Source organism: Podarcis liolepis, assembly GCF_965112155.1.
Source record: "Podarcis liolepis genome assembly, chromosome: 16".
In the NCBI taxonomy this organism is placed as follows: Eukaryota; Metazoa; Chordata; class Lepidosauria; order Squamata; family Lacertidae; genus Podarcis; species Podarcis liolepis.
This window is the reverse complement of record NC_139567.1, coordinates 38,346,156-38,372,726: the sequence shown is the minus strand read 5'-3', so window position 1 is coordinate 38,372,726 and position 26,571 is coordinate 38,346,156. Positions and strand designations below refer to the sequence as shown.

Sequence of the window (26,571 nt, the reverse complement as noted above, 5' to 3'; positions counted from 1 at the left end):
GGAGCTCACCCTGTTGCGGGGATTCGAACTGCAAGCCCTAGGCTCTAGCCCACAGCGCCACCCACGTCCCCTGTTTCAGCTTATAGACAGCTGCAAACAAGGGGCCTCACACACTTCTTACCACAGCCGCTCCAAGGAAGGGTAGGGATGCCCGCAGTCTGGGCCACAATCGAGGAGGCAATTTTATCTCCTAGTGCCCACATAGCTTGGCTTGGGGGCCCTGCAAAAGAAATATTGGGGGGGGGGGGGAGAGTCCACAAGGAAGATCAAATCAAAACCAAGTGAAAGAGATTCAGCAAGAAAACGGCAAAACATTGAAAGCTGACTTTCTGCCATCAAAAAAGGAACGCCTCCTTTAACCTTGGCAGCAGCCAGATTTCACCAGACAGGAGCACATATGTAAGAGCAACCAGCAACGTAACTATGGGCAGTTGTTTTGCACATCATGCTAAGCCAAACCATAGCTTAGCACAAGCATAGGAGTTCCTGGATTGGGTCCCCTGCTCCTCCTGATACTGCACTGCTAGGGAACCTATTTTCAGCCCGAGGGCCAAATTCCCAACCTGACAACCTTCTGGGGGCCACATGCCACTGGTGAGTGGGGCCAGAGGCAAAAGCAGGCGGAGCAACAAATGTGGATTTTACCATCCTACAATAAGCAATATATTTCTCATGTTATGACATTTTAGAGCTTACAGGGGATTTTAGGACCATGGTGGTAGCAGGCAACTGTGGGAGATGTATGTTTTTGTTTTGGGTTGGTTTTTTTTAACTGTGCTTCTCTTCTAATTGAAAATAAAAATATTAAACTAAAAAAAACCACCGCTGACTGATGGTGCTGGAGGCCCAGTATAGACATGTAACTCCTGTAGAGGCTTTGACTCCCCTGCCCCTCAACACTGTAAGGCTCTCTTACCCATGAAGGCAATTCCATTTTTGTGGAGAAGCTCTGGTAGTTTGGGGTTCTCTGAGGCATGGCCCCAACCAGCCCAGACTGCCTACAGAGGAAATAAAAAGCAGGTTAAGGTTTGTTCACATCAGTGTGGCTAACCTCTTTTGGAGCAGAACGCCACATGAAGCCACAATCAATATTTTGGGGGCCACATGTCAAAATGAAGTGCGATCCATATTTAAATAAGGCCTATGAGGAGAACTGCAGTTCTCAAGGCTGCGTTTCAAACAGTTTTCCAATCAGGTCTTCTACAGTATTTCCAACCTTTTAGAAAAATAATTCATTATTAAATTCACTTTAAAAAAAAAACAATTTTTGAAAAGGATTTTGGGGTCGAAAATCCTTTGCGCATCACAGAATCATGGCAGAAAGAAATTTTAAAAGAAGAAGAAGAGTTTGGATTTTATATCCTGCTTTATCACTACCCGAAGGAGTCTCAAAGTAGCTAACATTCTCCTTTCCCTTCCTCCCCCACAACAAACACTCTGTGAGGTGAGTGAGGTTGAGAGACTGCAGAGAAGTGTGACTAGCCCAAGGTCACCCAGCAGCTGCATGTGGAGGAGCAGGGAAGCGAACCCGGTTCACCAGATTACGAATCTACTGCTCTTAACCACTACACCACACTGGCTAAAGACATGGCAGTTTTGCACATTGCATGGTGACAAACACATATTTTCCACTCCATGTACACACCAAAGGGATTCCTGGGGGACATGCACCTGTCTAGCAAACGTGCAAGAGGAGCTCATGCACAAATGGGTACAAATGTACATGTAACACACTGTGCATGCATGTATTAAAGTGCAACAAGTAGGACTTGCAACAAGATGCTGCAGGTGTGGAAAACTTCTGCTCAGGGCCCAAACCAACCAGACAGACAACCATGCCCCCTTCTAGTCGACCACCACCCCAGGTTGTATTTCCACCCCTCCAGTGGTGAGTCAACATTCCACAACCACTGAGCATGCTCCGTTCTCACTGGGCCACACAGGGATATTCTTCCTAAATATTTTTGGCACTTCTGCCGCTGCAACCCCCCAATCCTGCCCCTAAGTGTTTCTCCCAGCCCTGCCAGACTTTAGTACCTGAGCAGCTCAGCCAATGGCAGCCTAAGACCCAGGGCCTCCCAAACTTCTCTGTGAGATCAGGGAAACCAAGCCAATCTCTGCCACAGACTTCACACAGACACATCTCTCATAGCACATCAATAGATCAGGAGTAGCCAACATGGTGCCCTTGGTTTGTTGTTGTACTCCAGCGCCCATCACCCCCTAGGCAGCATGGTCAAGGGTGATCAGAGCTGTACCCAGCAATTTCTGGAAGACACTACCTTGGCTGTTCCCAATATCCTTTTTTTTCTAATTTCCCAGTTTCCATCTCTCTCACCTGCACAGGAATCCGCTTTGCAATATCCAAAATCAGTTCCACATTTGCATAGTTGTTGTTGTTTGGGCCTCCGGGCACTGGGACATAGTGATCAGCCATCTTAATGTACTCTGCAAACATAAAGGGACAAAAGATTTAATTTGCATGCCCAACTACCAAGTGTTAACATATTCAAACACAGCTTCTAAAAAAACCACAAAAAAACCCTCAGCAAACAAGACTTAATAGCATAAAATCCTTAGGTTTCAGAGCAGATTGAGAACTGCTCCAGAAAATTTGGGGCACAACCATGATGTATCAGAAAGGGAAACATCTATGTTTTAGGTGACTCTTGTAAAAACTGGAACCCTATCATTACTGAAAGACCTGTGCAGGCAAAGGAAGTTTACTCAACATTGGGATGTCAGGTGATTGTCAGGGGGGCGACCACACCCAACTATCAAATCTGGTCTGCAAACGATGGGGAGGACAATGATCTGGTCCTCTGGAGATATTCACTTCCCTACCTCTGGTTTACTCAGTAGGCAGGTCCAAAGTTTTATTCCCTCAGACACAGAAACACTCAACACTCAGCACATGAGTCATGATTCCTAGCTCCTATCTACATTTCTCAGGTAGCCGTAGATACTACGTTATCTCCAGGTCCTGTGGTCATGGACTGGCTGGATGCAGAGGAATGGTGGGAGACATCGGCTGGGGAACCCCCAAGGGAAGAAGGCACAGAGCCAGGGGATTGGTGGTGGGATAGCGATGAGTGGTCAGAGGGAGAAGAGGGAGAACTGGGAGGAGGAGGTGTTGGAAGCTGAGGAGGTAACAGGGTTTACTGAGCAAAAAGAGGCAGTGGCAGAGAGCAGTCCAGAATCAGAGGCAGAAGCAGAGGCTGGAGAGGAGGAGAGCCAAGAGGCAGACTGCTGAAGAAGCCGGGGGGTCTCCCCCTCCTGCTGTGACCAGTTCCCCTCCTCTTTGGTCTCCCGGAACCCAAAGAAATATGAAGATAAGCAAGATGAAGGAGCCCTAGATTGCTTGGGAAGGAAGGAGACTTAGAGAGCTGTAAGAAGGCCCTTCAGTCCTCACAACGGACTCATTGGGGAAAGAGCTACCAGGAAGAGTCGTTGTGCTCACTAGGCCCGAGCTGTTTCGTGTCTTTGAATAAAGCATTAACCTCACAGGCACCTTGTGAGTAATTGCTGGCCTGCTCCTGACACCTGCCCTATCATTAGACTAAATAAGGTGGCCACCTCAGGCAGCAGATTCTGGGTGGCATAAAAGGGTGGCAAGTGGTTAATCATTTTGTTCATTACTCCTGTGGATAATTACAACTGAATTAGCTCCCAATTAGTTTCCAGGCAGGCACAATTCAAAGCGCTGGTTTATAACTATAAAGCCTTGTGCGGCTCAGAGCCCCAATACCTCAAGAACTGCCTCTTGCCGCATGACTCAACCTGGACCTTTCTCTATGTGCCCCCACTAGGAGGATGGAGAGGGTGGTGATAGGCCTTCTCAGCGGTGGCTTCTGATTTGTAGAATGCACTCCCCAAGGAGACACTCCGGCCTCCATCACTGTCTGTTTCAAGGGCCCAGACAAAAACAGTTTTATTCACATGGGCCTATCTTTCAGTGAGGTGGGCTTGAGCTGGATCTGTTTTCACTGTTTATTTTTAAACTTCTAATGTTTGTTTTTCTTTTAAATTGGGCTGAGTTAACCATTTTGGAAATAAGTGACTGATACATATAATAATTAATAAATTGCTTAATTCATTGTTGTTAATTATTTACTGCCGGTTGGATTTGAGAAGAGAGGCTGCTCCCCACAACCGCCCATACCCACTGCCAATAATATGGGATTGACCTTTTTTCTCTATTCTAAACTCTGCTGTCGCCATTCCACTTGGCACTGAAGTCAAGCTCCTCTCAAGAGCTCAAGCACTTCCCCAAAGCATACGGAAGGGCCTAAAAACTTCAAAGTGCACAGAATTCAGACAGAAGATGGAAATGCAAACAGAAACCAAGGCTTGAAGTGAGAAAGCTGAGCTTCCCAAAGAGCTGAAATGACTTTTTCACAGGCTAAGAAACAGCCAAGCCAAGAGATGGTCTGAAAAATGGGTTTGCCTTCAAAGTCATAAAAGTGTGCATTTCTTTCTTCATATATATATGCTTTTTTAATTTTTTGAGTATACAGCTGTAAAAAGCCAATAGGCTGTACAAATAAAGGGGGGGGGACAACTCAGAACTGTAACCATGACTGAGTGAAGTATAGACAATGTTTTCATCATCATCTTCAGCATTGATAAATAAATATGGAGTGACAGGTCAGAATTTACATCATAATGAAATCAGATCAAAAGTGATGAAAAAGGCTGAATTGGTTGGAGAAGGGGACAGTCTGAAACATGTCTAAGGTAGGCAAAAGGAGAATCCGGCATAGGGAAGCAAGTGCCCCCTCCATAGTGATGCGTCAGTCATTGGAGGTTTGTACTATACACTATTGTTGGTTATAAATGTCATAAATGGAAACCACCATATGTCAAAATGACCTCGTTTACCAAACCTCGGACAACTCTGCAGTGGTGAGTCAGATGTGCCTTTCTTAAAATTATTTGGCCACACACAACTTGGAGCAGCAAAAGTCACCAGAGCCATTAAAACAATTGGATCAAGAAGTTCAAGGAAGTGCTTGTATAAACAGGTGTGTTTTCAAGAGCCAGCAGAACGCCAAGACCAACAAGGCCTCTCGCATTTCAGCAGACACCTTGAGCATGCTAGCAACCTGTGTGCCCAAGAGACTTCTCCTAGCTTTCTCCCTGTGGTGCTAGATTTCAGCTGGCAGGGAGATTGAATATTCCTCTATGTTAAAGGCAGACAACTGAAAATAGAAATGCACTCCTATATTCAGCTTATAAGCCCACACACCAGTTAAAAACAAGCACTCCTTGCTCCTTAGATGAATCGGCCAGATGGTTTGATCCCAAACTTTTTTAATTCATAGGTTTCAGTATAAAACATACCGTATTTTTCACACCATAGGACACAGTTTTTCCGTCTTAAAAACTAAGGGGAAAAGTTTGTGCGTCCTATTGAGCGAATGCAGGGGGGGAGGCAAGCAGGAAAAGCCCCCAAGAGCCACACGCAAGCTTCGCACGGCTCTTGCGGGCTTTTCCCCAGGAGGGAGAAGGGACTGACGCGGCCAGTCAGTCCCTTCTCCCTCCTCTAGAAAAGCCTTGCGCAATCTCTCCAGTCGCGGGAGGCTGCGCAAGGCTAGAGAGGAAGCCAGGGCAGCGAGCGCGATCCATCCCGCTCACTGCCCTCACCTCTCCAGCCGTGGGAGGCTGCGCAAGGCTAAAGAGGAAGCCCGGGCAGCGAGCGCGATCCACCCCGCTCGCTGCCCAGGCTTCCTCTTTAGCCTTGCGCGCCTCTCCAGCCGCAGGAGGCTGCACAAGGTTAAAGAAGCCAACTTTTTAAAAGTCTCTCTCTCTCCACCTCTGTTTCTTTTTTCATCCTTTCTCCACCCCCTTATTTTCCTCTGGATCAGTGTTTTTATCTATATTAACGTTTTAGTTTGGAGGGGGGGATATTATAAAAAAGGAAACTTTGCAACTTTTATTTTAGTATACAATAAAAACAGATTAAACAAAACACAAAAGAAGGAAATAGCATAGAAGAAGTAGAGAAAAGGGAAAGAGGGGGATACAAAGCCATTTACCAGAGGTAGATCTTAACCCTTGCCTCACCTGGGAGCTTCTCTGGGCAGGAATTCCCTCGGCTTAAGTGGGGTTAGGGAAGAGTGGCAGGTAGGGGGGTACCTACCTAGACACTGAAGCCACATGTCTCTCCAATGAAAATTGGGAGTGGTCATTGTGTGAAGTGGCTGTGGATCTCCTGCCACAGAAGTGTAGGACTGTATAGAGTTGGGAGGGCCACCCGAGGGTCATCTAGCCCAGCCCCCTCACAATGTAGGAATCACAGCTAAAGAATGCCAGGCAGATGGTCCCCCAACCGCTGCTTAAAAGCCTCCAGTGGTGGAGACCCCCAACACCTTCCGAGGTCACAGAATTGCAGGGTTGGAAGGGAACCCCAGGAGTCATCTAGTCCAGCCCCGGTGGACAGCGGGCACAATCCATCCCGTTGCGCAAGGCTAAAGAGGAAGCCAAGGCAGCGAGCGGGATGGATTGCGCTCGCTGCCTTGTCTTCTTCTTTAGCTGTGCTGGAGAGGTTTAGCTCCTGGCTGGAGAGGTTGCGCGGCTATGGATCCCTCGCTGTCTTGGCTTCTTTGCTCTTTGGGGCTGGGGGGGGGGATAATATTTTTTTCCTTGATTTCCCCCTCTAAAAACTAGGTGCGTCCTGTGGTCCGGTGCGTCCAATAGAGCAAAAAATACGGTAATCACTGGAGAAGATATCAAACTAACTAACATGCAAGATATCCCAATCTGGTTCCAGCACAAGCATCTGAATAAGCATATCTGCAGAAATCATTCAGAAGCCATAGGGTAGCATAACTGCATGTGCCTATTCCTGACCTCCACCATGTGAGGTACCGGGAATCTACTATTTGAAAGTTGACAGTCAAATTCAGTGTTGCTGTCACCTTCACTAACAGTGAGATTAATAATAATAATAATAATAATAATAATAATAATAATAATAATAATAATATTTTATTATTTATACCCTGCCCATCTGGGCGGCTTCCAAAAGAATATTAAAATACTATAAAATACATCAAACATTAAAAGCTTCTCCAAATCAGGGCTGCCTTCAGATGTCTTCTAAAAGCCTGGTAGTTGTTGTTCTCTTTGACATCTGGTGGGAGGGTGTTCCACAGGGAAGGCGCCACTACCGAGAAGGCCCTCTGCCTGGTTCCCTGTAACTTGGCTTCTCGCAGTGAGGGAACTGCCAGAAGGCCCTCGGTGCTGGACCTCAGTGTCCGGGTAGAACGATGAGGGTGGAGACGCTCCTTCAGATATCCAACACTTTCAGATTAAGCAAATGAGCAGAAGCAACAGGCTGAGTTTCTCAAACTGTGGTCCAGGGACCACTAGCACTCTAATAGCTCCATTCAGGTGATGCACAGAAAGGTTACAGAACAGTCAGGAATATCTGTACCTGCCCCCATGCTTAGTTTTTCTTTCCCCCAACAATGGGAATCCAAGCTCTTTTGACCACGGCCGAACTATCAAACAGATATTCTGGTTTAGGGCCCGCAATTTTCGTAACCCAGCACAGGTATACTTCGCCAACTTTTCCTTGAAAATTTACCTGTTCTGGGTACTTTTGCTTAACTTGATCTGAACCTAATATCAACAAGCCTCATGCCTGACATGAAATGTTCATATAAAAAGGCACATTTTAGAAATACAGTGGTACCTCGCAAGACGAATGCCTCGCAAGACGAAAAACGCGCAAGACGAAATAGTTTTCTGTTTTTTGAGTCGTTCCGCAAGATGAATTTCCCTATGGGCTTCCTTCGCAAGACGAAACATCTTGCGAGTTCTTGAGAGTTTGTTTCCTTTTTCTTAAAGCCACTAAGCCGTAAATAGCTGCTTAGCCGCTAATAGCCGTGCTTCGCAAGACGAAAAAACCGCAAGACGAAGAGACTCGCGGAACGGATTAATTTCGTCTTGCGAGGCACCACTGTACAAGACAATGCAAGTGTTGCATGCACTTTGATCTGTAGAACAAAAAACGTCCACCAGATGGTCTGCAGACATCCCAAACAATTTAAGGGCTCCTCAGGAAAATAAAAACAGCTGAGGACCACTATTCTACATAATACATAGACCTCACCATAAACTTGAAAGCAATTACCACAAGATTCCTCGGTTGTCCAAATCTGGACGTCGTGTAAATTGGCAAGAAACCCCACACCAGTCTCCAGAGGCTGGCAGGTCTCCCCAACCTCACACAAAGTCAGAGCACCTGGAAGCTAGCTTTAAAAAGGAAGAAGCCCTCATGCCCAGCTTGGGAAAAGCATGGTGGTTCTTTTCCCCCAACCACACTCAGCCTCAAAGGTGGTCCACGTGTTTTCGCATCTCAGAATCCCCTTCCCTTCCATCCCAAGACAGACAGAGCCTTTGTTAAGCACAGACGTGGGCTACCAACCAAGGCCAGCCAAAATCTGGCCCAGTTCTCCTCTCCCCGCAGCATCATACAAGAACAGCACACTACTTCAAAGGATTGTATCCGACTAAGTTTTAGTCAAGAACAGATCCACTGCAATTAATGGACCCAAGTAAGTCATGTCCATTATTTTCAATGGGTATACTCTGAGTAGGACAAGACTTGGGATACAACCCACTCTCAATAAAAACCGAAGTGCCACTTTGGAGCAAGACAAGTCCTAGGGTTAAAAGCCTCCCCTGGCAGTAATCACTCAACAGCAATCACTTTAAATATTGTTACAGAGTTAGGGTTAACTTTCTATAGTTGCAACAAGCGTAAGAGGGAAATGGGGGGTGGGGGTAGGGAGAGGGGTGAAAATAGGCTTCCAATGTTCACCTGCGTTGGCTTTCAAGTCTTCAGGCGTCACCATGACAACAAACCGGATGGCTCGCTCGTTCCGAAACATCTCGTAGGACCAGCGCCTGATGGACCGCATACATTTCACCGCCGCAATTCCGTTGTTGGCAATAAGGACCTAGACAAAACAGAATGGAAGCCTTTGAAAACAGTCGTTCTTAAACTTGTTGAACTCCTCCTCCCCCCTCCTAAAAATAAGAAAACAAAAAACATCCCCTTTCTTCACCTCTGATCACCACCCCATCCAGCCGCCAAACAGGTTCTTCAGAGGAAGTGGGCCAGAGAGGGCCATTTTGAGGCTTCCACCTAAAACCAACCAGGCTGGGAAAGAACGTCTGTGACTGCAAAAATTTTCACGCACCTCCTGCCTCTCCGGTTAGCTCAGCAGATTTCGGATAGCCCTGACTCTCTGCAGCCGGGATATCCCATCCTGCCCTGGACCTTCAAAACATAGGCAGCTCCCTTACTACAGGCTGGCCAATGGGTACATCAATCCTAGTGTGCTCTATATAACAGAGGCTTTCCAATGTCCACTGCCCAGCCTCAAGAGAACACAGGCAAACAAGGTCTTGAGACTTTCCCTGCTCAACCCAGGGGAGGAGTGGGCAGGATTTTGCATGTGGGACTTGTGGTGTGCCCCTGTTCATACATGATTTGAGCCCTCCAGTTTCCACAGCCTCACCCACTTAGCTTATCAGGCCCCCGCTCAGCTTTATCAGGGCCCCAGAGAAATTCATACATGGTTTGGGCACTTGCATAAGAACATAAGAAGAGCCCTGCTGCATCAGGCCCAACACCCATCAAGTCCAGCATCTCACAGTGGCCAGGCAGACACCTACAGGAAGCAGGTCCCAAGTGCCACAACACCTCTTCCCATCCACAATTCCCAGGAACTGGTACTCAGAGCCACACTGCCTCCAGCCGTGGAAGGAAAGCATAGCCACTGGAAGCCTTGTCCTCCAAGAACTTGCCTAAACCTCCAGCAAACACCTGAACACATTGCGTTGCGTGCCTCTGAATTCCTAGTTTCTGAGAAGTAGACTTTTCTTATTTTTCGAGAGAGAGAGAAAACTGCAACTCACCTTCTCAATGACTTTGTTCCCCCCAAAGCGAGTGACGAACTCTGCGGGTGACGCAACGGTGAAATCCCTCTGCACGTCCACCTTCTTTCTATCCCGGCCTTGTTTCATGAGGTGGAGACCAGACATACTTGGCCTGAGAGGAAGAAAGGAAGAGAGTGGTGTAAGAGCCGCTTCCAATGGAGGCTCTTCCAGCATCGCACATGGGGAACTGCCCCACCAACCCCCAGTTTGCTTTCGGCCCAACACTGCAGTCTGCCTTCAAACATACAACCAATCTGGGAGCGACTCTGCTTGCCACGGGCTCTGGCTCCACCTACTGTTGGCCTCCCTGCCTGCCGCCCTACCAGTCCCAAAGGGAACCACCGCTTGCTTGCTTCAATTCTACAAGGAACCAGAAACCTCAAGTAGTCCTCTACATTTCAAGGATGTCTGCAGTGCCGTTTTTGCCGCTTCCCCATAAAAATAGCTCGAAAACAGCATTTTTGTGATTTTGCCCCAAAACAACTTCGCTTCCCCCCAAAAAAAAACCTCAACAGTTATTCTGTCCAGATTTTCACTGTCTGAAATATGGCAACCCTACCTTAAGCCAAGTTAGATCATTGGTCCATATAGTTCAGTGCCATCCACACCAGTGTTCTTCTATTTATTTATTTATTTATTTATTTATTTATTTATTTTGTCTGAAGATCACAGAGCAGTTTATAGAATAAAGATACAAAATGAGAACACAAAATACATAACCAAAATAAGAGCCAACCCCACCTCCCCCACATTTGAAAGGCCATAGATTGTTCAATCAGGTTATAGAGGTACATTTTCGAGAGTATTCCACATAAGGGGAGCCACTGTAGAAAAGGCCACCCTCTGGGCTTCTTGTGGAGGAAACACACGAAGAAGGGCCTCAGATGATAATCACAGGGTCAGGGCTGGTTCATATGGGGACTGGTGGTCCTTGAAATATTGTCTCAGCCAACCAACTCCCTTCATCCCTAGTCAATTTAGCCAGCGATCATGGGTGATGGGAGTTGTAGGCCCTTTCTGTGCTATACATTTAAAGCATGATAATATCACTTTAAACAGTCACAGCCTCCCCCAAGGAATCCTGGGAACTATAATTTGTTAAGGGTGCTGAGAGCTGTTAGGAGACCTCTATCCCCCTCATGGAGGTACGATTCCCAGAGTGGCGTAACAACCAATCCCTTTTCCTAGGGAAGTCTGGGAATCTGTTTACGCAGAAGTAAGCCCTGCCAATTTGTAAGAACATGTAGGGTCTCAGCCTCAGTGTCAAATCAAAAGGCATTCAGGAATGCCAGCCAGCCTTTTCTTTCAAACCATGGTGGGCAGATATATCTCCCTGCAGAGCATAAAAATCCAAAACAAAAAAACTGCTGAATTGGTTTCTTGGACACCAAACCAAAAAGTCCTGCAGAAATCTAAACCCTGCCTGTCTCCTCCTTTTTTAAAATAAAAAATAGCTTCTCAGAGCAATTTGCTGCCTGCAGTGTCAAATCTCAGCTTCCTTCAGGCAAAAGATGTCAATTCCCCGCCCCCCCCCAAAAAAACACAGCAACGCTCTCCCAAAGAAAAACCTTATAATTAAAAATTAAGCTGATTTATACCAGTTCACAACTGACTGAAATGAACCTTAATCCCCCACCACTACCACACACAAATCACCTCCCTAAATTAAGGTTAATAAACAACACCCCTCCAAAGTGTGAGTAATAAAAAAAAAAAATTCAAACCCACCCCTTCGAAGTAGGATTATCAACCTCCCTCCACCTCCACCACCCACCTTTGAAGCATATGATATCTCATTGCCTGACTGTCGTCGGCTGCTTCTTCCATGCTGGCTCAGGAATTATTATTATTTTTAAGCAAAAGGGGTTCCCTGGTTTAGATCTTGAACCGGACGGCACTCTGACAGAGAAGGCTACTCTCCTTCCTCTGAAGCTGCAGCTTTTTCAGAAAGATCCCTCCCTGCATCACCCTCCTTTAAAAAAAATAAAAATTGAGCAAAGCTGCATTTTACTGGCTGCTTCGCATTTTTAACCTTTGTCCTTCTGCTTTTTCCTCTACATGCACAGCTCATCCACGCTCCTTCCCAGCGGAGGGCATTGTGTATACAGGGGAGAGCATTCACTGATTTGCCAGGGAAAGAGAGAGAGAGAGAAACAGCTGATTAGGGACTGGAGGAGGGGAGAGAGGGAAAAGATATCAAGGTTATGTAATGGGGCTTATGCAGGGACGGGCAGAGAGGCTGGGCAAGCCCTGTGACCATGGCAAGACCTGGAGACTCCTCCAGGAGAAAGGATTGTATAGCGATCCTCAAAACCCTCCTTCATAACTTGGTAACGGACACAAAAAGAGTCTACGGGGAAGACAAAAGAAGATTCATCGCAGCAGAAAGTTTAATGGATTGGAAGGACCCACTTTAAGCTCTGGCAGCCCATACAAAACAAAAAAAACACACAAAAAAACCTGCCACCATAAAGCTGGGCATCTTCAAAAGGTGCTGAAAGAATTAATAATATTAACAAGAATATGTAATATGCCATTGCTATAACAAGCAGAAGGCGCCAGGGTCAGTCCCCGGCATCTGCAGGTAGGGCTGAGAGTGGCCTCTGCCTGGAAGCCTGGGATTAAAGGTAAAGGGACCCCTGCCCATTAGGTCCAGTCGTGACCAACTCTGGGGTTGCGGCGCTCATCTCGCTTTACTGGCCGAGGGAGCCAGCGTACAGCTTCCGGGTCATGTGGCCAGCATGACTAAGCCGCTTCTGGCGAATCAGAGCAGCGCACGGAAACGCCGTTTACCTTCCCGCCGGAGCGGTACCTATTTATCTACTTGTACTTTCACATGCTTTCAAACTGCTAGGTGGGCAGGAGCAGGGACCGAGCAATGGGAGCTCACCCCGCCGCGGGGATTCGAACCGCCAACGTTATGATTGGCAAGTCCTAGGCTCTGTGGTTTAACCCACAGCGCCACCAAGCCTGGGATTACCCTGCACCAATTAAGTAGAGATATACTAGGGATTGAATCTAGGGTCTTCTGCATGCAAAGCAGATGTTCTGCCACTGCATTACGGCCTTTGTGCAAGCCATCTTAGGAAGAATTCGTACAGACCGCAAACATTTTCCAAATGTCCAGCTGACGTGTGGTCATTGATGCGTGGGCCGTTTTGAACTCAGAAGAAGGCAGAACAGGGGAGGGGAGTAAGAAGGCGCGGCGGGTGGGCTTATGCGCACTCCGCTGTCACTAACGGGGGCCAGGAACTAAACCCCCACATAAAATGGTTTCTGCCTGTATTTATATTATTAGTGTTCATTCCTTCCTCTCTCCCTCTCTGAGGATTTTTATTTTGTTTCCCCTTTCTGGTTGTGAGCCTAAGAAGCTGCTTTATAAAGCTACCTACTCTGGCTGGCAGCAGTCCTTCAGGGTCTCAGGCAGAGGATTCCCTCCCATCACCCACTATCTGATCCTGGACTAATTCTGGGCCCTTCTCCTGACACATAGGAACACAGCAATCCGCCTGATACAGAATCAGACTAATGGTTCATCTAGCTCAATACTACACTAACTGCTAGTGACTCTCCAGGGTCCTAGACCAGAGTCCACCCTCAATATGCCCTTCTCCAGATCAGAACTAGGCACAGAAGCAGCTATCATACAATGAGTCAGACCCACTAGTCCATTTAGCTCAGCATCGTCTAAACCATGGGTAGGCAAACTAAGGCCCGGAGGCCGAATCAGGCCCAATCGCCTTCTAAATCCAGCCCGCAGATGGTCTGGGAATCAGCGTGTTTTACATGAGTATAATGGTCCTTTTATTTAAAATACATCTCTGGGTTGTTTGTGGGGCCTGCCTGGTGTTTCTACATGAGTAGAATGTGTGATTTTATTTAAAATGCATCTCTGGGTTATGTGTGGGGCATAGGAATTCGTTCATTTCCCCCCCCCCCAATATAGTCTGGCTCCCCACATGGTCTGAGGGACAGTGGACCGCCCCCCTGATAAAAAGTTTGCTGACCCCTGGTCTAAACTGACAAGCAGTGGCTTTCCAGTTTTCAGGCAAGGGACCTTTCCAGCCCCACCTGAAGATGCCGGAACCTCTCCCATCCGCTCTGTAGATGCATTTTAAATCAGTTGTGGTGTCTTAAGGACAAATGCAATTCAGCTGCTGGCACCCTTCCTAGGGAAACAGCACAGCAAAACACCAGTTTAATAATAATAACAACAACAACAACAACGCCCCATCAACATACCCAGAGCATGTGCTGAAGAGAATGTTGAGCAAGAAAACCAAAGGCCTCAGTGCCACACACAAGATTCAGAAACTGCAAAACACACAGCTACACAAGGATCACAAGGAGATGTCAGCCGTAAGCACCTCTCATCCCTTTCTGATCTCTAAATGGCACAGGAAGGCTGTCTGTTCTAGAGACATACCTGACACACATCACAGAGAGGAGCCCCCGTCAATCTCAGCACGGCGGCATGATGCTGGATGCTCTCAATGATGTAGCAATTTTTTATAGAACTCAGCAGTGCACTGCCGAGCTTATTTGCAATGCCAACTACAGGATGCGCCACACAGAAACCAACAACAGGATTCTGCCACATAGAAGACGTTTTCAAACAACAACCCACCACCCTTCAGTCCAGGTTTTGCATTTTCCCCATCTAAGCAAAGGATGCCATGTCAACTTCAGCATCCTGCAAATCGAAAGAGAATCTGCACATTTAAAAATACCAACCCTGGAGCAAAAAGAGAAAATTAAGAAATACCAGCCCTCTCCTACGGAAGTGCTTAGGAAACAAGTGCTTAGGAAAACAATGGGACCCTTCAAACTACCCTTTTTGCTGCGCATTCATTATGATCTGTGCTCGTGATGGTATCGGGGTGGCTAAATGTGATCTTGCCTTAAATACTGTTTGCAACTGCAAAGGTTTCCCGGCAGACATATCATTGCATATCCCATAACTTCTTACTGAAACTTTTCAAATGTTCCAGGGCTGTTGCCTTGTCCCAAAACACCCGGAGAGCCCCAGGTTAGAGAAAGCTGACCTTGTACAGAGATCAGAGTTGTGAAGCTTTTTTCAGCCCAAGGGCCCCATTCCCTTTGGGGAAATTTCCAAGGGCCACATGCCAGCGGTGGGTGGGACCAGGGGGAAAAGTCAGTGAAGTTTGTGGACCACTTTTGACACACACATACACCCCTCACAGTCCTCCATCCAGGCAAGCAAGAGTTCCAAGGACACATTCCAGACAGGCAAAAACACTCAAGAGTGTGCAAAGCAGGTCTAGTAAAGGGTGTGGCTGTGAAGAATCCCAAGGGCCAGACAAAGAGGCCTGAAGGGCAACATTAGGGGCTCGATACAGAGGATATAACACTGTCAAAAAAAGGGAGTGGGGAAGGACAAACTCTATCAACGCTATGGAAAATTACGAGAAGGGGGTTAAGGGGAAACCTTGCCCAGGTTACCTGAAATTGCAACACCTAAAGGGCTGAGAAATGCCTGGCAGTGGACGGGTGGGTGGCTGTGTTTGGCTTGGCAGGGCACGAGCTAAGCAGCACTGCACTTAGGGGAGAGGGCTTTGCCACCACTAAAAGCCAAAAGCAAACAAATTGAGAAAGAGGTGTTCAAGGCTGTATCCTGACTGCGCACAAAAAAAGTGCTTTTCGTTCCACGTTTTGGGCATGCCAGAGCCACGCGTTGCAAGTAGCTCTTGGCTCCCCCTCATAACTTTCTGCCGCTCAGCAGAACCAGCTCTCCACTTGGAGAAGATCAGAAAGATGACACCGAGAAGCCTGAGAGTGGATGGGCTCGTGCAAAAGATCAGGCCTTGCTTCCGGGAATCCCACTGGGGCATCAGTTGGCTAAAAGATGATGGGCAAAATGGGCCATTAGCCTGATCAAGCAGCCAGGCTCTTCTTGAGTTCTTAGGTGGAAACAGAGTTAAACACCAGAGCAGCACATAAAATCACCCATGGCAGCAATTGGGGGGGGGGTTGGAATCGAAAGCAATGCCACAAGTGAAATACAAATATTCTTATAAGCCAAAAGAGAGGGAGTCGTCACCTGGGCCTCAGTCAAAGAAGGCTCTAAGAATTATTAATTTGACTTACGAGTTGTTTACTACCAAAAAAAGAGAGTCTATTACCATAAGTCCAAACTCAGAATATACCGTATTTTTCCGTGTATAACACGAACCCTATTTGGGGGGTACTCAAATTTATGAAAATGGGGGAAGATGACCCTGTGTATAAGTTGAGCCCCTGTTTTTTAAGATTATTTCACAGTAAAAAAAACCTAGTCTTATACACAGAAAAGTACGGTAAACCTAGGAACAATAAATTGTACTATAAACTATTACCATACACTATCTGGCAGATGACCAGCTCTCCATCCCTCCTTTAAGGATTGACAATTGCAGTAAGACAGAAGAGCGTGAAAAGAGAAAGGTTTGAATGCTTTTTGTACCTCATATGATTAGGCAAGCTGTCTTGGACACTGGAAGGACCGAGGTCAGAAAGGGAGTCTGAGCTGACGGAGACGGGAGACAAGGACTGCTCTTTGTCCTCCAGCAAGTCGATTTTCACCAAGGAGCTCGTCTCATCCTCAGAGTTATCCTCCGACACGGAGCCAATGATGAAGCGAGAGTGGACACTCAGCTCCAGGGGCTTGTCCTCCGGCAAGGGATCGCCCATCGTGCCTCCAAAGTAGGTTTGCACCACTAGGAGTGAAGGGGGAAGAAAAACAATCTGAGCTTTTTGCAGATTTAGCTCGACACCAGCCATGGCAAAAACTGGGAGAGCCTTTAAAAGGAGCTAATCATCAGCCACTTATGTTATTCTAGCAGCACTTGGAACTGTATCCCCCCCCCCAATTCCCCAGCTGCCCTTTCAAAAGTGGAATTCTGCAATATATACAAATCATTATACAGTGGTACCTTGGGTTACATACGCTTCAGGTTACAGACGCTTCAGGTTACAGACTCCGCTAACCCAGAAATAGTGCTTCAGGTTAAGAACTTTGCTTCAGGATGAGAACAGAAATCGTGCTCCAGCGGCACAGCAGCAGCAGGAGGCCCCATTAGCTAAAGTGGTGCTTCAGGTTAAGAACAGTTTCAGGTTTAGTATGGACCTCCCGAACGAATTAAGTACTTAACCCGAAGTACCACTGTATTCAGTCATTTTGCAGGATTTATAATTTTATTGGGCTTTTAACAGGTAACCACTCATAAACTAAGGACAGTGTTTCCAAGGTTATGATAAAAACATCTTAATGACATAAAATATAAAACTACTATTGTTGCCCGGTCTAATTGCTCTGTTCCTTTTCAGAGCATTCCATTGACACAGCAGAGAGTTTCACAGATACTGTCTCACTGGACTCAAATATCCAGTCATTTTGATATTAAGAGTTCCACAAAGCTTGCCTATCTTGCTGGTGTTGTGTCCAGGGTTTCTGCTCCTTCATTTATATACTTAAATAAAGTCAAACCAAGTCAATACAGAAGCGCCATTCCAGAATACATTACACAACAATTCAACTAACTGTTACACAGATTCTGCAAAATAAAAATTTAAAAACCTGCCTGATCTATACAACTTGTGGAAGTCCTCTTTATATACATGGAAGAGGGATCAAGGTTGCTTTCTCCTGCTCCAGAGGCTAGGACTCAAACCAATGGATTCAAGTTAAAAGAAAGGAGATTCAGACTAAACATCAGGAAGAGCTCTTTGCTGGGAAGAGTTGTTTTGACAGTGGAATGGACTCTTTTGGGAGCTGATGGAATCTTCTTCATTGGAGATTTTAAAGCAGAGGTTGGATGGCCATCTGTCATGAATGATTTAGTTGAGATTCCTACATTGCAGGGGGTTGGACTAGGTGAGCCTCAGGATCCCTTCAACTCTACAATTCTATGGTTATACACACACACACACACACACACACACACACACATTACAGAATTTGTGATAATATAAAAAAAATTCCTTCCAGTAGCACCTTAAAGACCAACTAAGTTAGTTCTTGGTATGAGCTTTCGTGTGCATGCACACTTCTTCAGATACACTGTATCTGAAGAAGTGTGCATGCACACGAAAGCTCATACCAAGAACTAACTTAGTTGGTCTTTAAGGTGCTACTGGAAGGAATTTTTTTATTTTGACTATGGCAGACCAACACGGCTACCTATCTAGAATTTGTGATGTCCTAGGTACAGAATTTTGGTCATCTTGGTTTTTTAAAAACCAGGGTTGTACAACGCAGTCCTGACAAAGTGCATCCATAATTTTAAAAAAATAACAACAATAATAATTTTCTTATTTGTACCCCGCACATTTGACTGAGTTGCCCCAGCCACTCTTGGCGACTTCCGACAGATATAAAAACATTACATATTATAAAGCTTCCCTATACAAGTAACAGCAGCAAATAAAAGCTGGCGCTGACCTCTTATGATCCTTGTTATTTGGGTCGTTATCCACTGCCAGAAGGAACTGAAAAGGAAGAGACACACAGAGAGAGGACAGGAAAATTAGAAGCAGCGGGAAGTCAGTCTGGAAGAACAGGAATGCACGGTGAAATCAAGAGCCGTTGCCAAAACAAAAAGCAACTGCAAAAATTAGGCTAAGATCACAAATGTCTCCATAGGAATTGACAGCTTGGGGGGGAGGGCATCTGCTTTGCAGACAAAAGGTCCCAGGTTCAATCCCCAGCATTTGCAGGTCAGACTGTGGAAGTCCTCTGCCTAAAACACTGGAGAGTTGCTGTGATTCGGAGGAGAGCAAAACTGGGCCAGGTGGGCAAAAATAGACTGATCTGGATCCTATATATTCCGCCTGGCCTTTGGTTTGGACTCAGTCTGACCCTTATGTTCTCCCCCCCCCCCCTTACGGTTTTGATCTATGGGCTACTTTTAAAATGAGGCTGCATTTTAAATTGCATTTTAACCTGTATTTTCAATTGGGGTTTTTTTTCTATTATGTTTTTATTGTAATTTTACTGGTGTTAGCCGCCCTGAGCCTGGCTCTGGCCAGGGAGGGCGGGATATAAATAAAAATTAATTAATTAATTATTATTATTATTAGGGGAGGGAAAACAACTCAGCACTGCACAAGAAGGTTCTCAGGTGTGAACTCTGGCATCGCTGGTAACAATGATTCAGTACCAGGTAATGGGGAAAGACCTGGATCACAAGTGGCTGTGCCTTGTGGGCTTCCCAACAGCAGCTGACTCACAGGGCTGCTGCAAGGATAAGGGGCGAAATGGAAGAATCATGGAGCAGCAACTCAGAGAAGGGCTTTCCGTGGGGTGGCCCCTGTTCTGCGGAACAGCATCTCTTTTGGGATGTGGCTGGCACCCACTAGCTAAGCTTTCCATAACAAACCAAAGATGTTGTTTTTCTTCCAAAAAGCTTTACTAGCTGGATGAATGGATGTCTGCCACAGGTATGTACTGGGCATTGCTTTTGAATTACAGTGGTACCTCGGGTTACATACGCTTCAGGTTGCAGACGCTTCAGGTTACAGACTCCGCTAACCCGGAAATATTACCTCGGGTTAAGAACTTTGCTTTTGCTTCAGGATGAGAACAGAAATTGTGCAGCAGTGGCGCAGTGGCGCAGCGGCAGCAGGAGGCCCCATTAGCTAAAGGTGTGTCTCAGGTTAAGAACAGTTTCAGGTTAAGAACAGACCTCCAGAACAAATTCAGTTCTTAACCCGAGATACCACTGTAATATGCTTCTGTGTTATCCCTAGCTACTCTTTTATCGTTTTTGTCTGTATTGTGTACATCGCCTTAAGATGTGTGTGGAAGGCAATTAATAAATAATTATGAACGGTGGTAATAATAATTGATATTGATTAAAATTATTAATAGTAATGAATAATAGCGAGCTGCTGGGAGGAAAGGTGGTGGCAATGAGTAAGCAGCTCCCTGGAGGAAAGGAACATACAAAAATTTAAGGAGCCTCCCTCCTCCACATCCAGGTAGTAACACTTCCTTTTCACAACTGTACGAGTGCAAATCCACAGATGAGCCAAGAGCTGCGACAAGCACCAACATGTGCCTGTTGCCCAGCCGTGCCAGCAGAGCCTCCATCCTACACATGTTGCAGCCATACTCCACCCACTTGGCAGCCATTGCGAGACACAAACCCACACCCAGAAAGGCCTCCTGATCCCACTCTGGGTCACCTGCACGGCTCTGCTAAAGCCCTACGCCGGGCTCCCACCCAAGGTCTTTCCCAAGACTTGCTTCCACAGTCCTATGAAGAGATCAAGGTTAGAACGTTTAAGCCAAGAGTGAGAGAACCTCAGGCCCTCGGCACCTCTCTATCTGGCCCTTGGGGTTTTCCCCAGATCACAACCTTCAGTGGCCCTGCTTGGCACCAGAGTATTTTTGCCTAGCTGGGATGGGTCTTTGAATTGGATGATTTATAGACGGTGGGGTGTAGGTGGGGGGGGGGTTAGAAAGGTATCGTATTTTTCGCTCTATAAGACACACCAGACCATAAGATGCACCTAGTTTTTGGAGGAGGAAAACAAGGAAAAAAATATTCTGAATCTCAGAAGCCAGAACAGCAAGAGGGATCGCTGCGCAGCGAAAGCAGCAATCCCTCTTGCTGTTCTGGCTTCTGGGATAGCTGCGCAGCCTGCATTCATTCCATAAGACGCACACACATTTCCCCTTACTTTTTAGGAGGGAAAAAGTGAGTCTTATAGATCAAAAAATACAGTAATTTTTACTGTGCCCGCTTTTACCTCTAGCATGTCCCCACCCCCAGGATTCTATGAGAGCACAGAGTGTAATATTGAGCAAAGAATCCAGCTGCCTAAGAATCTCAACTTACCAAAATAATAAATAATAATAATAATAATAATAATAATAATACAAGAAAGCTTCTAATCCTCATGGCTGCAAAGATGTTCTACTACAAGTAGAACAGTAGCTCTGTGAGGGGAACAGGGGTCTCCTCACAGCTTTCAAGACCCTTAAAAATTTACAGTTCCCATGATTCTTTGGTGGAAGCCATGATGTAATGATGATACAGTGGTACCTTAGGTTACATACGCTTCAGGTTACAGACTCCGCTAACACAGAAATAGTACCTCAGGTTAAGAACTTTGCTTCAGGATGAGAACAAAAATTGTGCGACAGCAGCAGGAGGCCCCATTAGCTTATAGTGGTGCTTCCGGTTAAGAACAGTTTCAGGTTAAGAAAGGACCTCCAGAACGAATTAAGTATTTAACCCAAGGTACCACTCTACTGAAGTAGTACTGTATTGCTTTAATTGTATAGCATGGATGTGGACTGTGTCTCAAACCGCAATACATCGTCATCTTCTGAGGCCCTTCTTCGTGTGCCTCCTCCAGGAGAGGGTGCCAACACAAGAACGTGGCTTTTCGGCAGTGGCTCCCCATTTGTGGAATACTCTCCCAAGGGAGGTTCAGCTGGCACCTTCGTTATACAGTGGTACCTTGGGTTAAGAACTTAATTCGTTCTGGAGGTCTGTTCTTAACCTGAAACTGTTCATAACCTGAGGTACCACTTTAGCTAATGGGGCCTCCCGCTGCTGCCGCTGCGCGGTTTCTGTTCTCATCCTGAAGCAAAGGTCTTAACCCAAAGTACTATTTCTGGGTTAGCAGAATTTGAACCTGAAGCGCCTGTAACCTGAAGGGCCTGTAACCTGAAGTGTCTGTAACCCGAGGTACCACTGTACACCTTTAGGTGCCAGGCAAAAATGTTTCTCTTTAACCAGGCCTTTGTCTGATTGACATCCCTTTAAAAATGGGGGGGGGAGCATTGGGTTGTTTTTGTTTTTATTTTTACTATGTATTTTGTGTTTTTATATGATGGTTTTATGCTGTAACCGTCCTGAGACCTGCAGGTATAAGGGCAGTATACAAGATGTCATAAATAAAAATAAGCCTACAGGCACGCCCCAGTCTTCACATCCCTGCAAGCAGGTATGATGTACAAAAGAGAAACTCCATACAGCGGATCGTGACGCTTTAGGATTATTTTATTACTGTACTGATGGCTGCCCTATGTGGGTTGTCCTCCAAAGCTGGAAATATTTTGGACAAACTGAGCAAGACCAACGCAAATCTCTCAGCCCTCTATTTAATCTTGTGTGGGTTTTTTAATCAGTGAGTGAAATATCAAGGCACACATCTAACCTGTTCAACCCCACATCCCAAGGAAAGGATTGCACAGGCTAATGGGGATTACAACACACTGTGACGTAGCCAATATCACAACACCCATTTTATTGACTTTAAGAACCGTGACAAAGTATCTCGCCTCCCCGCACCCACCCACTGAAGTACTTTTAATCTTTTCCCTCCCCTGGCTCAGAACAAACCACCCATCCTAGAGTCACACGACAAGGAGAGGCTCACATGATGCTCTGGAAAGCCAGCCTTCCCCAACGTGGTGCCCTCTGTCTCTTTTGGAGTACAATTCTCATGAGCCAGCACAGGGCAACAGGCTGAGGGAAGGCTCTATTAGTCCCAAAACAACTGGAGGGGCACATCTCCCCCACTCCTGAGTTAAATCCTCCTTTGCAGGGAAGTGCCAACCTATCAGGGTCAACTGGGGCTGCTAAAGCCTAGGCCTGTGCACGTGTGCCATCTTGCATCACAATCCAGAAAGCATGTGCAATGTGTGCCTTGCAAGTCATTTGGGTGGCAATCAAGGCAGTCAAGAGTGCCCCTTTGCAAAGCAGTGATTGGCCAACCCTGTAAAGGGACTAGTGGGTGGAGATTTAAATGTCTGGTTCAATGCTCAGATAAGATTGGAGTTTCCGCTGCAACATACTCCTTCAGTGGGATAGCAAAGAGTGAACTTAGATGAAGGCAGGGCAGTCAGGTTTTAATCCTTTCTCCATTGCAACACATAGAACTACGAGTTAAATGGGCTTCAGTTTGAGCGTTTTCAGGTTACGCTCCGCGGCGACCCAGAAGTAACGGAGCGCGTTACTTCCGGGTTTCGCCACTCACGCAGACGCTCAAAATGACGTCGCGCGCATGTGCAGAAGCGGCAAATAGTGACCCGCACACGCACAGACATAGCTTGCGTTCGCTTCAGGATGCGAATGGGGCTCCAGAACGGATCCCGTTCGCATCCAGAGGTACCCCTGTAAAGGTAAAGGGACCCCTGACCATTAGGTCCAGTTGTGGCCGACTCTGGGGTTGCTGCACTCATCTCACTTTATTGGCCGAGGGAGCCGGCGTACAGCTACCGGGTCATGTGGCCAGCAGGACTAAGCCGCTTCTGGTGAACCAGAGCAGTGCATGGAAACGCTGTTTACCTTCCAGCCAGAGCGGTACCTGTTTATCTACTTGCACTTTGACGTGTTTTCGAACTGCTAGGTTGGCAGGAGCTGGGACCGAGCAATGGGAGCTCACCCTGTCGTGGGGATTCGAACCCCCGACCTTCCAGTCGGCAAGCCCTAGGCTCTGTAGTTTACACCACAGCACCACCCAAGAAAAGGAGGTTGAAAGAGAGCCAAGGGTTTTAGGGTATCAGGTAAAACCACCACTGTGAGAAGGGTCTCAGCTCAGTGGTAGGACATCTGTTTTGCATGCAAAAGATTCCAGGTTCCAAGTCTGAGATCTCAGAGCAGGCTTCCTCAACCTCGGCCCTCCAGATGTTTTGAGACTACAATTCCCATCATCCCTGCTAGCTAGGGATCATGGGAGCTGTAGGCCAAAAACATCTGGAGGGCCAAGGTTCAGGAAGCCTGTCTTAGAGAGATGTTGCCGCTCAGTGTAGACAATATTGAGCTACGTAGTCCAATGATCTAACTCTGCAAAAGGCAGCTTGCTCTGCTTCTATGAGAGGCCTCGGGGCTCAATTTAGGAAGGCGGGCTGGCTGGCTGGCTGGCACGCCAAGCAGAAGCACACCACAAACTGCAACATTTTGTTGCCGTTCCCACTTGTTGCTATTCAATACAATGTCTATTTCTAACTTTTAATGATGAATAACGCTTTGTGTAGCTGAAGCGGGCTCTGCTGCTTGATAAGTTTATGCTGCAGTAAATTGCTTAGTCTGGTGCAGCAAGAACAGCCAAGAGTCTTGTGACACTATAAAGGCTTAACATTGCTGCCTCTCTGGATTACCTGTGGTTCTTCCAGAAGAATGAAACCGTTCTTTGGAGACTTTAGAACTGCAGGACGGTTTGTAGAAAGGAAGGAGCCAGTGACATAGATCAGTAGTTGACCCAACAACAATTCTTAGAAAATTCTATGACCTTTTTCTTTTTTCTTTAAGTGTCAACATGCTTAACTCTGTTCAACTCCTCTAAGTTCAGGCTTTGATGCTCACAGTTCTATTACGGATATGGTGGCCAGGAACCCGTCAAATATTGGAGGTCACGGCTGGGCTGAGATCTGAGTCTAAGACTTCCTGGCTCATAGCTCAAACACTTAACCCACAAAATATCCTAAGAGATGGTGGTTTTCTTAAGACTAACCCGGCAAGTTTACAGGTGAACTCGGCAAGGTCTGCAGGGCTTCCTTACCCAAATCCAATAGCCCATTTGCTAACATCTACTAGATCTCACAGCCTGAGGGTACAAGAGGGTAGATTTTGGGTTGAACATTACGAGCTACATCTTGAAGATAAGAGCAGCTAAGCAGGGGGAGTGGGCTCTCTTCCTTGCTGGATGCCTTCAAGGAGAGGCCAGACAACCTCGAATCTGGATTTCCTGTTTCCTAACTGGGCTAGATTAGGAACCTGCCAACTCTATTATTTGAATCTATTGTGCTTCTGGGCCACTGGTCTTCAAGATGAAGGTCAGGACCATAGCTGTCAACTTTTAGATTTGAAAATAAGGGATCAGCAGCCTCACCTGTCCCGGGGACAGTCTACGGGATATCTAACAATCCGGGATAGCAGCAGGAAACGGCACTGGAATAAGGGAATTTCCCGCAAAGAAAGGGAAGGTTGAGAGCTATGGTCAGGACCCACTTTCAAGTGTTGCAAGAGAAGAACTATTTTTCATGAAAATATACAGCATCCAAAATTTGTGATAGAGGACCCCCCTGTCCAGCAAAATGCATGCTTACACTAAGGGTGAGTCCCGAGTCTGAAAGCATATAAGGCAACTGTTCTAGCAGGCTTGAGATTTTAATCATGGGGACCAGCAGAAAACCCCAAACCTCTTTAATCATTTTAAACACAGTAGGGATTATCTGACCTCAGGGCAGACCTTAATAAAAATAGCCAAAGGGGGGGGGGAGAGGTGGTCATTTCAAGCAAATTCACAGAGAATATATGCACCCTGCAATCTTGTTCAGTGGGCAGATGCAGACTTCGGCCAGTCTGTGCTCATCATCACCACAGCCACACCGTTGTGCACCTACTCTGAACTTATTCTTATTCTTATTATTATACACCAGCATTTAAAGCCCTCAACAAGTTAGGCCCCAAATACACACAACTCCAAACTTACATTGAGGTTACATTCCAAGGCACCACACGTTTAAGTGAAATCATGTATATTTGAAACCCATTGAAAAAGCCTGCAAACAACCTATCCTCGTTCCACCCTTTTTGTGACTTTTTTGTGACATTATTGGATCACTTTTGTGTTCGATGTGATGCACACGCATGTGGTCACAGACATCTCATGGGCACCTAAAACAGTGGCTGCCTGTATCTGAAAGAACATATCCTGTGCTACAGACCCCTGCAGATGTTAAGACAGCTACGGGGGGGGGGGCTATTGGTATACAGGGGCTTGGAAGATGGCTTTCTCTGTGGGAGCTTCCAAATTGTGGAATTATTATTATTATGATTTCTTAGAAGGTCCCAGGATAGGTTACAACAATAAAATCTGTTTTTAAGAAATACAATCAGAAGATGGGTGGCGGGGGGGGGGGTATTTTTCCTTTAAAATCTCTCTCCAGTATCAAATGCCAAAGTTACAGAAGGAGAGGGGGAACATCTTGGGCATTAGAAATTCGCCAGGTGCCAAGTGCATTTTGCACCTGGCTATTGGGCACTTGGAACCAAGTGAATGTGCCCAGGTGCCCGGATGGCACCTGACGCCTCCACCATCTGGAAGTGCATGCCTGGGGATCCCTGGATCTTGACTATTTTCACACACTAGCAACATATCCTGTAGAATTCTGTTATATTTTATCTGCACAATCAGAATGAATTTCAGGAACCAAAAGGTTGTATTGAAAATAAGACTTTTGAGCCGTCTGACCCCAAAATGGCAACTAGGCATTCTGTTTTAGTGACTGTAACCCTGTTTTAAGGAGCCATTTGGCACCTAGCTTATGTAGCTGAACTTCTACCACTGCCCATAGCTCAGCGGATACAGCATGTGCTTTGCACACAAAGGTCCCAGGTTCAATCCCTGGCATCTCCAGGATGAACTGGGAATGTCCTGCATCTAAAACCATGAAGAACCTCTGCTAGCCAGTGTACACTAAGATAGGAAGCTCAGTGGTCTGACTCAGTACGTATAAGACAATTCGCTATATTCCTATCGGTGGCCTTCCAGATGTTGGATTGCAAATCATCCCTGACTGCTGGCCACGCTGTTTGGAGCTGATGGGAGTTGGGAGTCCACCAACATCTGGAAGAACAAAGGTTCCCCATCCCTGCT

General features: G+C 46.4%; 1 protein-coding gene across 11 annotated transcripts in view; it reads right to left on the bottom strand.

Annotated features, from left to right (window-relative positions):
- The window catches only part of ACACA (acetyl-CoA carboxylase alpha), a 205,724-nt gene that overhangs the window by 165,128 nt on the left and 14,025 nt on the right, over window positions 1-26,571 (bottom strand). For 6 of the 11 annotated variants that reach the window (XM_083479726.1, XM_083479718.1, XM_083479723.1 and 3 more), the window contains 7 exons: window positions 18,395-18,441; window positions 16,418-16,670; window positions 9,934-10,066; window positions 8,831-8,969; window positions 2,339-2,448; window positions 917-998; window positions 122-220 (listed from right to left, as the gene is read on the bottom strand). In XM_083479726.1, coding sequence (XP_083335852.1) covers window positions 122-220; window positions 917-998; window positions 2,339-2,448; window positions 8,831-8,969; window positions 9,934-10,066; window positions 16,418-16,644 — 790 coding nt within the window. In that variant the 5' untranslated portion in view covers window positions 16,645-16,670; window positions 18,395-18,441. Of the gene's footprint in view, window positions 1-121; window positions 221-916; window positions 999-2,338; window positions 2,449-8,830; window positions 8,970-9,933; window positions 10,067-11,728; window positions 11,994-16,417; window positions 16,671-18,394; window positions 18,442-26,571 lie in introns of those variants that run through there. The other 5 variants (XM_083479728.1, XM_083479719.1, XM_083479720.1 and 2 more) reach the window with 2 other exon arrangements.